Raw genomic sequence first — 13,144 nt, forward strand, 5'->3', positions numbered from 1 at the left:
ACTTTACAGGTGGACCCAGTATCTTTCCAAACAATCTGTTTGGGTCAACTTGAGTAGTTGGCATCACAATTTGACCCAAGTTATGACAATTTGCATACTTGTAACGTGTTTTCCAATTGATTATCTGAGCTCTACCAATTAATGCGGAAATATGAATAAAATAAGTCTTCCATTGCTTTGGAAAGGGGCATGTTTGGGCTTCAGATTATTAATATCTGGCTCAACAAATTAACATCTTTGAGCACTTAATTTCCCCCTTCTACTTTGCTATTTTTAGAGGACAGGTCATGGCAGACATTTAAACCTATGTAGGTGTTTCACTACTGCAACTCTGACAGAAGGAGCAAAGTGTTAGATTTAATCAATATACTATTAAGTATAAAGAATTTCACTCACATTACTAAGGCAGAAAAACATCATAACAATTTGCGACTATACAATTTAATCACACCACCTTATTCAGGGAGGAAAAACCTTCCAAAGTTAAGGCCTACTATGTAACTAGGCAACAGAATTAATAACCTAAACCCCTTAGAAAATATAGGCAAAGGAAATGCTCATTCCAGTACCATGGCATGTCCCAGCACTCAGATGAAGGAACAAGGAAACAAACAATCCCAGATCATCCTCTTTTGGGCTAGTAAACACACAACAGCCAGCCTGCCTTAAGCCAAGTGTGACTAGAAAAGCTCAGAAGAACTTCTCATTAGTATTAAAGCATTTTCTTTCACATACTTTTATAATTTTGTTCTCAAGAATTAAATGCTATTTACACTTTTAAGTCCTATATACTCTTAGGGCAGACTCCAGAGGAAAGAAGGAAGACTGACAGGGAGAGAGCAGGTGGATGACTACAACATGGGGAGAGAACAAAATACCTAAACTCAGGAATCAATGCAAACTAAGCGCACAACTGAGAGTGAGAGTGCTCCCATCTGCAGAATAAGACAGCAGACAGCAGTTCCTCAAGGTAGTTTTTATCAGTACGTAGAGACGCTTCTCTGGTGCCTGACTAATAAGCCCCATAACAGTGCCTGGAGCCAAAGACTGATGAAAACTTCCTGACAACTGTCAGCCATATAGTTTATTCAATTAGAAAGTGCAAAACCAGCTGGTCTTATAAACACAGGGAAAAAGTCCTCAAGCCAAACTGGCTTTAATATTGTACAAGAAAAGCAATGCTTTTAAATGCACAATATACTCAAAACATTACTATTATTTTCTCTTTTGCTACTAAAACCAAGTGAAAATAGCACTCTACTCAACACTACTATCACATAAAAATGCAAAAAAGTTTCAGCGCAACTGTTGACTGAAGACACAGCAGCTTCTACCTCTGAAGTGATGAAATAGCGCTTTTTTTTTTTCTGGACGCATGTAAGTAAAAGTGTCACAAAAATATAATCACTATTTTTAAACCTTCTCTGGTAGAAAAAGTTTCCATCTATGTCAAAGGTTCATTTGGCGCAAGTTCCATATGACACAGCTTAGATTATAACAGCCAGTAATAACTCTCCAAGATCTCTTAGCTAACTTGAAATTGCAATTAGTTACTTGTTAGTATACTCAGTCTTTTTATACATCTTCTACAGTGGATGTCAGGATTCTGGTCCAGTCTTAGCTGCTACACTTACAAGAAGAGGTTATGGATAGAGTCTTTTAAAATTACCCGTGGTTAGTTTAGTTCTGAGTTACCTAAGTATGAAATTTGTATTTTTGCCACCTTTCTCCCCCACACACCATCAGATTTGGATACCACAGGAGGTATGATTCATTATTCTCTAGAAATTTATTCTAATAGACAAGCTATACAACGGGAAGAGCCTTGAGAAGCATGTCAGATCACTTTATTGCATGCATTTTTCTGCAGCAACTTTTCCTAATCATATTTAATCATTGCTAAGACTGATTTTTCTTAGTTGATACCATAATCCGGTACATTTCTTTGAAGGAAAACAAATTCATCCACCCCATATTGCCAAAATACACTCTAGACAGTGCACTTCACAGAAGTTCTTTCTAATAATTTTTGGAAGATGTAAGATATGGAGACTAAGAGGAGAAACTCTCCTCACTGAAAGCAATGTTTCATAATTTCCCTCTCTCCCCTGCATATCCTTAAGTATCTACAACACTGTGTGAAAAACACATAGGGAATAATTGTCCTCTGTAATACAAACCCAAGCTAAACTGGCTTTCAGGTATTTATGTAGGGATACGCAAGTAACCAATTAGAATGCAAAGCTGACTTCTGCCAGCACTAATAGAAATCAAATGCCATTGGCATTCTTAAGAATACTTTTGAATTATATGCAAGTCTGTCACTAAGTACTGTACAATTACATTAAAACTACAGCAATTAAGTACTTGCTTGGAATCAAATTACAATCTCACCTGTTCTAACACTTTCTCAGAATTCCTCCAAACAAACTTTTATGATGACCAGTAATCAGTACATAAACCAACAAACCAAACAACAAAGTTAGAAACACCTGCGTCGGCTTTTTTTTTTTTTTAAAAAAAAGAGGAACATAATTGAAAACATTTATAAATATTAAGAAAAGCATTACTGAAAATAATATACATAAACCTTCTCAAAGGCTGTCTCAGCATCATCTTTATTTGTGTTTGGTCTTCTATTCTTAGTTTGATATTTTGGGTGCAAACTACAGCAAGTAAGGTTTTCCAACTGAAAAGGTAATGAGAATCAAGATAAGTAAATACTACTGGCTATAGGGATACATATTACTGCATTAGGTTTTTTTTTTTTTTCTTTTAAAGATTTACTAGCATGAAGTCATGCGATATAATAGAAAATTTCCCTCATGGCTTAAAGGTCTGTACTTTATTCAGAATTCAGTGAAATCTCCATTTTGAAAACTCACTGCAATGATTTCTATGAAAAGACTTAAAAAAAACCCTATCGGAGAGCAAACAAACAACTTGGCAACGAACCAACCAACACACTGTAAGCAAACTCCTTTTTCTGACACATACTTTTTGATACTTATACAAACCTTGCCATCTGCTATGATCCCTGACAAAATAACTGACTTCCGTTCTCAATCTAAGGTTTCGCTATGACAGTAAATGTCTTCTAACATTAAAGTTACTTCAGTCCCATTGCAGGATTGTGCAGGTTTGTATGGTCACTAAAACCTGGAATAAAGTAGTATCAGACTATTCAGTGCTACGAATAAAGTACTTTTTTTGATAGGTACAGACACAAAACTAATGTAAATAGATGAAAATGTTTCAAAGACAAAATAGAGCAGAACTACGGAGAGGCTACCTGAACTTTGTAAAAGCTTTTAACTATACTTAATTCCAAACTTCATCATGACCTTAATGCTATAAAAACTAAGAGGACATCAAAACATTGTAAGGATTCCAAGGAATATGTCTCCAAATAAACTGCTAGGAAAAATAGAGCACTGGTGTATTAAAACAAAAAAATTATTCAAGGTTAGTTTAGGATTGTAAAATATACCACTAGAAGACAAAGGTAAGAACTAGATGCAAGACCTATGACATTAGTTTCACCTTTTAATGCCAACAAGAAAAAAGCCTACACAGTGCTTGAGGGAAAAATATTGCTCCTGAAATGTTTGACTTAGACCTTTCAGAGAGCAATTTACACCCAAAGCAGCCTTCATAGTCAGCAGTTATTTTCAGTGATAGAATTAGCTTTGTTAAAAAACAAACACCAGCCTCAGCATTCTCAGGTATTACATGCTTATGACATAATGAATGGTAATTACCTATCAGAATAAATACACTCTATTTAGTCTTTTAATTGATACAACTCAAGGGTCCAGCAAAGGGAAGCACACAAAGTTTTACTATGATGTTAGAAAACAGAATGTATAACTCTGGAAACAGATTATGGTATATGGTACCTCAGTGGAAGAGTTAGGTAAAAGCGGGTTTATTTCATTGTCTTTTACCTGATAAATTCTAAATGGGATGTATCGAAATCCATTCTCTTCTGGGGGATACTCCATGAGTTTTCGATTTATTGCCCAAAACTGCTCAAATTTATCTGTGAAGGTAAAATTGGATTTTGTTAATAACATAACTTTTTAACTAAAAGAAGTAAATGAGACATGATTGGAACAACATGCAAACTTTTCTTACAGAGGTTTGACCTATATGAATTTATTTTTCCCCACTTTTCCCTCCACTATTTAGCCTGAAGCCAAAGATAAGTCGTCTGCATTCTCCTATGAAAACAGTGATGTGGCAACTTACTGAACTGAAAGAGAAAGCAACATGAATTCATGTTGTACCTCCCACTGCTAGGGTGATACCTGGCCACAAATTATGGATTTCATTACCTCAATTAACAATGCCCACTCTTCCATCTCTGCTGCTACTAGTCCACATCATTACACAGTTTGTTAAAAACATGTAATTGTTCCTAACTATAGATGAACAATAGGTGTGAAGCATAGAGAAACTAAAGAAGTAGAAAAACTTCTTGAGGAGTTTATATTTGGATATGCAAGTCTTAAAAAAACACCCTGCAACAACATATTATATAATTAGAAAAAAATATACTGCCAGTTTCAAAAGTTTGTTTGAAACACAATTTTGTTAACATTATTCAAATAACTAGGTTTAGCAAAGTAGCCTGAGGCAGCACACCATTTCATCCTGTTCAGACATTACAAGAACTGAATGGTTCATTGCACTTAAAATGTATTAAGGACAGCATAGGTCTAGAACAGTAAAGCCTTCTATACATGCAAATCAATTATTCAAATCAAGCAAACAACCAATACCAAAAGCGACAGAAGGGAACACAAAAAGCTAAGATGAATAAAGCTGCCACTAGCCTTACTGGAGAAGGCAGCTTTAGAAGGGAAACAGCAAGGGATGCGTTTCCTTACAGGCCCTAACTCTTCAAGACACCAAATGCAGTTTGTTCAGCAGTAACATGTGGTCTTAGATTTTCTCTCCTTGGCACAATGTTCAGCTAAGTCTCAAGAAGCCTGGCCACATAACCATTACAGAATTCAGAACCCTGAAGCCAGGTAACATTCAGAAATCTATTCACTGAACAAAGGTTCTTCCCACTTCCAAAACTGCTCATAACAATTAAAACAACTACAGAAAATTAAGAGTCCGAGATTAGCTTCACTCCAGCATACAGCACAGCTGCCTGTGAGTGTGATAAAGGACACAGGTAATACACATTGCAGGGTTTACAACTAGCCAGTTTTTCCTCATGTGTCACAAAGGCAGGAATTTCCAAGAAATCATAAACAAACTCCTGCCAGGTATCTTGTAGGAGCATTTCCTGATACTTATCTCAGAAAGTACTTCCACACCCTTGTTTCCCGATTAGCAGCAAGTGCTTCTTGACAAGAGCCAGCAATGTGCACTCGCAGCCCAGAATGCCAACTAAAAGCCAACCGGATCCTGGGTTGCATCAAAAGAAGCGTGGCCAGCAGGTCGAGGGAGGTGATTCTGCCCCTCTATTCCTCTCTTGAGAGACACCACCTGGAATATTGTGTCCAGTTCTGGAATCCTCAACACAAGGAGGATATGGAGCTGTTGGAACAAGTCCAGAGGAGGGATGATCAGAGGGCTGGAGCACCTCCCATATGAGGACAGGCTGAGAGAGCTGAGGTTGTTCACCCTGGCACAGAGAAAGCTCTAAGGAGCCCTTATAGCAACCTTCCAGTACCTGAAGGGGCTACGAGAAAGCTGGAGAGGGACTGTTTACAAAGGCTTGTAGTGATAGGACTAGGGGCAATGGGTATAAACTGGAGAGAGGCAGATTTAGACTAGACATAAGGAAGAATTTCTTCACCATGAGAGTGGTGAAGCACTGGCACAGGTTGCCCAGGGAAGCTGTGGCTGCCCCATCCCTGGAGGTCTTCAAAGCCAGGTTGGATGGGGCTTTGGGCAACCTGATCTAATGGGAGGTGTCCCTGTCCATCACAGGGGGGTTGGAACTAGATAATCCTTAGAGTCCCTTCCAACCCAAACTATTCTATGCTTCTAAGTCCAACACAAAAAATGACTGCATCCTCCTCATGAACTTTGTCAATAGGAAGGTGAAGACCTAGCATACTTCCCTCATCCTGGGAAACAGTGCTGAGAATGACTTACAGCTTTCACTACACATTGCATGGACAGGGCTCCTACAGGAGACATTAATCTATTTATACTCAATTACCACATCTGACTATAAACTCAGTTGATAAGACTGTTAATTATGGTGAAACACAATGCAAAACAATCAAGGCCTACTTAAGCTAATGAGCTTCAGACAACTCTTAAATAAGGAATCTACACATTTGGAAACATCCTACCTGGACAAAAATAAAACAAACATTAAATTAATTTACTTGTTTAATGCTCACATTACAATAACTAGGAAAGTCAGGTAAACAGCTTACTGTATTCAAAATTCAATACAGTGGAGCAACACATCTTATGGATCAGAAGAACAAGAAACTCTGAACAAGTAGACTTGCAGCAGAAGCATATTGTCTCTTGTAGCATATATGGCAAACAAGTGAATCTTTGAAGAGCAAAAGAGTTACAGTGGTAATGCACAGTTCTTCATACCAGCTTCCTCACCTTCCAGAAATCCTGCAGGTAATCTTATTTAAGGCAAGTATTTTCACAAATGTATAATTCTCAGGTTATTCTCTGAATGCTCAGACAATGCTTAAGACAATTGTTTTATCAAGATGTTTAAATTCCTAATAGTTTCTGTAGTTTCTAAACAAGACTAATAAATCTTCAACACTGAATGACAAACTTGCTGCATTTTATAATCAAGTATATTCTGTCAAATCACTTGATACTCCAAGGAATAAAAAAATTACTAGAAAATTAGCTAGACATAATGGAGTCAGTCATTTTAAGACACATCTCCACTGTCTGTACAGCACGGCCTGAAGACATCTAGGCTAATTCATCCTCATACTCTTAGACTGCTATCCACCAAACGTCTTTCCGCAGATACAATAATTTTACTATAGGAAACAGAGCATGGTGTAAGAGAATTAACACAAATTTTTAAAGTGAGCCACAAGAAAAGACTATCCAGCTTGCATACTCGTATATGACCTGGAAAGAGCTTGTATTGGCATCAGGAGCACTAGCTGAACGACAGAATCCTAAAGTTACAAAATGCAAAATCCAAACCAACTGCTTTCAGAGAACCCTTAAGATTCAAAGCTCAAAGCAAACAAATGAAAAGACTCAACATCATCCAACACCCCCTTCCTAATCCCCTCGGAAATATAATCGAAAGAATTCATCACTCTCCCATTTATGTGTGACAGTACCTCCTGTTTATGCAAAACAGACTTAAGGAAGCTATTAATGCTATGACGAGCTGTAAGAACTAATTAGTGCTTTGGCTAGACAGGACTTAAAAACAGAAGGTGCTGACTGCAAGTTTGACAATCAAAACAAAACTGAGTTTTCATCAAGCCAGTAAACAAGGAACTGTTCTGTACCTATTAGCAAAAGCACTTTACACATACCTCCCTCCCTCATGAAAAGCTTATGTAGTCTACACGGTATTTAAGCTCCTGTAACAGTCAAATCTGATTACTTTTGTTTTCCACAATCCATCTGTTTTTAACAAAGTGCTCGACTGATGTGTTAAAGACTTTCTGTATTAGCAAAAACAAGTACTTGCAAAAGGCAGATGTTCATATCTTAATAACAATATTCAAATTAATGACAATAAGATTATAGCAGAAGCTAGATTAGTGACAGCATAAGTTTCAGATGACTCCACTATTCATAGTACTTAAACAAGAGAGGATGTTTGCTATATAACTTTGCCTAAGGGAAATATAAAAATTTCCCTCCCTGTATTGTATGTCAAAGATCAGAGAGTTAATAATGAAATAATGGAGGAGAGATCCAGTTGAAAAATCTATCAGCTAAGTCATTATAAATATAAGCATTCATTTATTAGAAGTGCAGTCACTGCATGATCAGACAGAAGACATTATTACTTTCAATACTACAGAGATGCGCAGAATCTAAAGACAGCTTTGAAAATACATATTTACACATAAAAAAATTGGAAGAGTCGGCAAAATCACAAGAACTTCATGTCAACCATCACAATAATCTCTGTATAGAAATTAAGCTACAAATTAAACCTCAAACACAAATTAACAAATAGAGAGTTATGCATTCAATTTAATTATGCATTATGTATTTAATGTCCCTGAAACTGTTGAGGCTTTTAATGTGTCCTTTTTTAAACAGACCGTTACAAGGAAACACTTGGAGAATCGTAATTTCCTCCATTATGCAAGACTGGAGACACTTTAGCAATCACTGAAATTAATCCAAATTTATAACTGTTATATTAAAAAGTTGTTAGTAACTCCAGTCATAGCTTGTTGTTAATAGACGGTAACTGCTGAACTTTTTAATACTATGCAGTTTTAACTAAGGATTAGTCCAGGCTGAAATTTTCAGTGCCAGGCCTCTTTCTCAGGCCTGAGACCTGGAGGCACTGTTCTTCAGGCAATTAAAAAAATTAGTTTCATTTGTGCTAGCATCTTACCATTATCCTCTGAAATTCAAGTGCTGTCACACTTCAAACAACTTGAAATTCTGCATGGATCTTGATGTTGAAGGTGCCTCTTCCATCCACCCAACTATGAAAATGGTAATCACCATGGATCACCAAGAGGGCAAAGTCAACGCTCAAGTGTTTGCAATGAACATATGCATTTCAAAGCAGCATAGCTTTAAATCACTGTGCCTAAGGAATATGGCCAATTATCATAGAATGAGAAATTCTATCTACCAGTAACTTGCAATAAGATACAGTCACAGTGTATGGACAGTTAAAAAGGAGTTCCCACTGTACAACACTGGGCAAAAAGAACTGAAAAGACTCACCCTGATCTTTGAACTCATCAACAGAAATATCTGATGCAAGCACCATAGGAGTACAGACTTCAGAATTTGATACATTTCAAGAAATCTGTGTAGAGGCTTTAAACTACAGGAAGAATTAACGCAAAAATGAAGGAAATACTGTTCAAATTCAAAAGGAAATGGTAGTTCATGGTTTTTCTCTTCTGATAGCTTTTTAGAAAGTCAAAAAAGTAAAAACATAGGTGTAGCTCTCAGGGTAGCATTTACACACAATTTTTTTTTCTCTACACTATTCATTGTTTCTTCTTTAAGCCAACTAGTTGCATGAATTTAAAAAAATGCTTGGAATTGAATTTTATCTCTAGCTCTATGCAGGCAATACCAATTTGCAGCCTTCCTGAAAACGCGTCCAATCCTCAAGTTCAAAAAACACAAAATTTTTGTCTATTCTCAGTGGTTCACCACTCTCTAATATCCATATGAACCACAGAAATTATGCACAGCTAGAAGTACTTGGGCAGAACCAACCACAGCACTAACACACTAAAGACTCCCCAACTGATTTATCAGAACTATAGAAAAACCTCAGATTGGAAGTGAGTTCGGGGGGCAAGCTTTGGAATAAAAGCATCTTCCCCAAAACCAGCTATCTACATGAAGTTAAATGAGTTTGCTCAATGCCTTGCTCAGTGAAGGTTTGACCATCTCCACAGGTTTCCACTCAACCACTTTCACTCCCCCTGCCCTAATATCCCATCAGACTTACTCCTGCCACAACTTGTATCTGTTTTCTTTTGTAACTGCCCAACTCCACTGCCAATGGAGGCACGTCTGAGAGGAGCCTGACTTCATCTGCTCTACAATCCTTCCTTTTAGGTGTTGGAAAGTAGCTGTTAGATCCATCTTCAGCCTCATCATTTTCAGGCTAAACAAAGCAGTTCCCCCACTCTCTGCTAAGACAGCATGTGTTCCAACCCCTAATCATCCTAGCAGTACTCTGCTGGACTCTTTTCTGTTTGCACACATTCCTTTTGTCCTAGGGTGCCAAAGATGACACAGCATTCCCAGTGCAGCTTTACAAGTGCTGAGTCAAAGGGAATTACTCACCATCTGGCCATATTCTGGGGGTTAAAAGGGCTAAAGCAGCTCCCTCGTTAATCTTTATTTCTGCAACACCAAGATCCAGCTTGTTGTTCACCATTCCCCACTTCCACAAAGCTGCTTCCCAGCCAGTCCCTAGCCTGCCTCAACGTACAGCGTTTTTCCTGTCCCCAATGCAGGACTATGCACTTGTGCCTGTGAGCCCCAGGAGATTGCTGCTTGCTACTGCTCCAACTCATCACAGTCTCTCTGAATGGCATATCTGCCCACTTAGTCTATGAACTACTCCCACTAACTTTTTCTTTTAGTCATAAACTCGCTACATCCATAGTTATGTTTAATCTACCATGTATGTATAATCAAATAAACAGTACTGTACAGAGGGCTACTGTCAAGGATACAAGGTTTATTTTCTTAACTTTAAAGCAAGTATATTTTCCACTGACTTCCACTCTAACAAAACTGTACTTAGCAGCTACAGCCAAAAAGCAGTCTTCTCAAAGTTTAGTATCAACGTTACTTCCACATTGTTTCCAAGAGGATTAAGACTGTACAGGCATACATAGTTCTGCTGATTGGTGAGCAAGTTCAACTAATTTTGCTAAAAGTTAAATTTTGTGTGGTATGCCTCAAGCATGAAGTGGCTTTGTTGATGAAAGATAAATATTTTAAACACTTCAAAACTAACTGTACTGCGCTATTCAAAAACAGCGTTGGTTGCTCTCATTTCTCATCTATTTAAAGACCTGTCTCTAAATGACTTTAGGCCATCTAAACTCATTCTTATTCTTGTACAATAAGACCATTTAAATTTCAACTAGCAAGAACTTCAGGAAGACTCCAATACATATTCGACTCTCACCGACTACTGCAGTTCATTGCCAGCCCTTTTGAGAACACAGTTTGAAATACTGGTATGGCATCATTGAAACTTTTTTTTTTAATCTAGTTTACACTTTGCACCATTCACAGTTAAATTATTCTTGCTATTAAACGCTTTGGTTACTTGGATATTTTAACAGAGCGTGGTATATGACACAAATCTACATCTGAAGAGGGCAAACATGTTTACTAGTCTTTTCAGACTATTTTCAGGCACAAGTAACCATCAGACATGGAGAGATGGGCCCTTAGAACTGTTTTGATTTAATGTGACGGAAGCTAGCTACAGAAATATGTGCAAGTATTCTTCATGTCACAGACAAAGTAACATGTTCAACATGAACGCACATATCTAAAGCAGTTATAATTCTTCCTTGTAATCACACAACAGTTTTTACCTGAAATAGCTCTACCACATGAGGTACTTGTTAATCTTACCTTCCAAATTCATAGTCAGTTGGCATGTTGCTATTTAATACCACAAGAAAGCAGCAGAAATTACAAAATTTGAAAGTAAAACACAAATAAACTTTACTTAGCCTGAGCACACTAAATAAGACATGGAATCACTGCAGAAGTAAACATCATGCTAACTAGCTCAAGTACTAATAACAGTCAAGTACAGTGGTATGAGCCTCAAAGTTGGCTACCTAGCTCTGTCACTCCCTTTTTAGTCCTATTATCGTGTACATGAATTAAATGAATTCGACTCTAGTTGCCTACACGCACTACAGCAAGTTTTTAACAGCAGTGTTTACAACCAAAGAACAATTAGGACAAACTTCCTTATGTATAGTTAGCTGTAAATTCTAGTTTACAAAAACTACTAATTCATAAGCTACAATACAAACTGAGCTATGCATGCAACTCAAGGAAAAACAGGGGGGATCCCTCCCCTAATACTGTACAGTCACGTTTCAGATCAGTGTATTTAACACATTTACTTTTATGCTGCAATTTATCCACTAGTTTTTATAGCAAAGTAGCATTCTGAAGCTAAAGAAATAAAAGCATGTTGCTTAAGTTTCACGGGTTAACAGGACATTTTGAAAACTATGACAGAGCAGCATTTCACTGTTCAGATTATCTATCTGTTCAGATCCAAAAAGGCCTTTCCCCCTCTTTTAAGGGAGACATGCTTTAGCAACATTCTTTTCACTTATTAAATGTACCAATGAAACAGAAGTTTCACTTTAAGTACACCATTTCCTCAACACCACCTCTCTCTATTTCTAGGTCATCAATTTATGTGTAGAAGGTTCAGGGTAAGAAAATCATCAAGATGAACTACTTTCTTTCCTGTATTCAAATAATAGAGTGCACACACCCTACCAAGTTTAAGATTTCTGTGTAGCCTAAAAGCCAGTGATGTCAATAGGTATTTATCACTTAAACTAAGAGGAAAGCTCTGATGACTACTAAAAAATGTGTAATACATTTTTGAAACAAATAACCCACAGGCTGTGTAGGAATAAAGCAGCATGGCTTGTTATAGACTTCCTCAAGTTAGGCAAAGCGAAAAGGACTCCTGACAATTCTACCCATCCTCTAGTTTAGATAGCCAGGATATTTTTAACACATTCTTTGCCTCTGATTATGCTCTGTTTACATACATGAAAACAGAGTAGCATATATCCATGAAAGCACAGCACAAGGAAAGCAATTTAGGTTAATCTACTTTGCTTTCCCTGTGCTATGCTTTTTCTAAAATACAGCTTTCCTTAAAAGTTAAGGAACCATTATATTAATGTATCCATCAAATTCCGGAGTTTATTGGGAGAAAGTAACTTGGAAACATTTCAAATTGTAAAGCAAAACTGCCTCAACAACTAAAGAAAGCTAATTTTAAAAGTACAGTCTGGTTTTAAGAGATAGTTTACTTCTGCTGATTCTCACTGGCCTCACAAATACAGCAGTTCTGCTCTGACCCCTTGTTTGAGTGTGGAGCAGAGAAAGTCAAGGGTGGAATTCAGGCTGCCATCAATTCCCCACCTTCCTACCATGACTATGGGCAGCTATCACGTGGCACCAGGCCAATATAGAAGAGTAACAAAGCAAAAGCCAGTTTTGTGGGATGACAGTTTAGAATGATGATACTGCACCCACACAGGTGGAGCATCAGTTTAATCATTTGTGCAGAAAAGGCAACAAGCCACTAAATACGGCAGAACACTGAAGTCTGGGTTACAACCCACCACCAGAAAAAAACCCACAAACAATTGAACCCCAAACAAAAACCACCACTAGCAAAAAAAAAATCCCTGAGAAGGCTTGCTCTGATGCA

General features: G+C 37.4%; 1 protein-coding gene across 2 annotated transcripts in view; it reads right to left on the bottom strand.

The window, feature by feature from the left end:
* ATG5 (autophagy related 5) overlaps positions 1 to 13,144 on the bottom strand; it is a 75,512-nt gene that overhangs the window by 39,004 nt on the left and 23,364 nt on the right. For both annotated transcript variants that reach the window (XM_054062900.1, XM_054062899.1), the window contains exon 6: positions 3,948 to 4,042. In XM_054062900.1, the coding sequence (XP_053918875.1) occupies positions 3,948 to 4,042 (95 nt within the window). The remainder of the gene's footprint in view (positions 1 to 3,947; positions 4,043 to 13,144) is intronic.

Source organism: Cuculus canorus, chromosome 3 (assembly GCF_017976375.1).
Source record: "Cuculus canorus isolate bCucCan1 chromosome 3, bCucCan1.pri, whole genome shotgun sequence".
Taxonomy (NCBI): domain Eukaryota; kingdom Metazoa; phylum Chordata; class Aves; order Cuculiformes; family Cuculidae; genus Cuculus; species Cuculus canorus.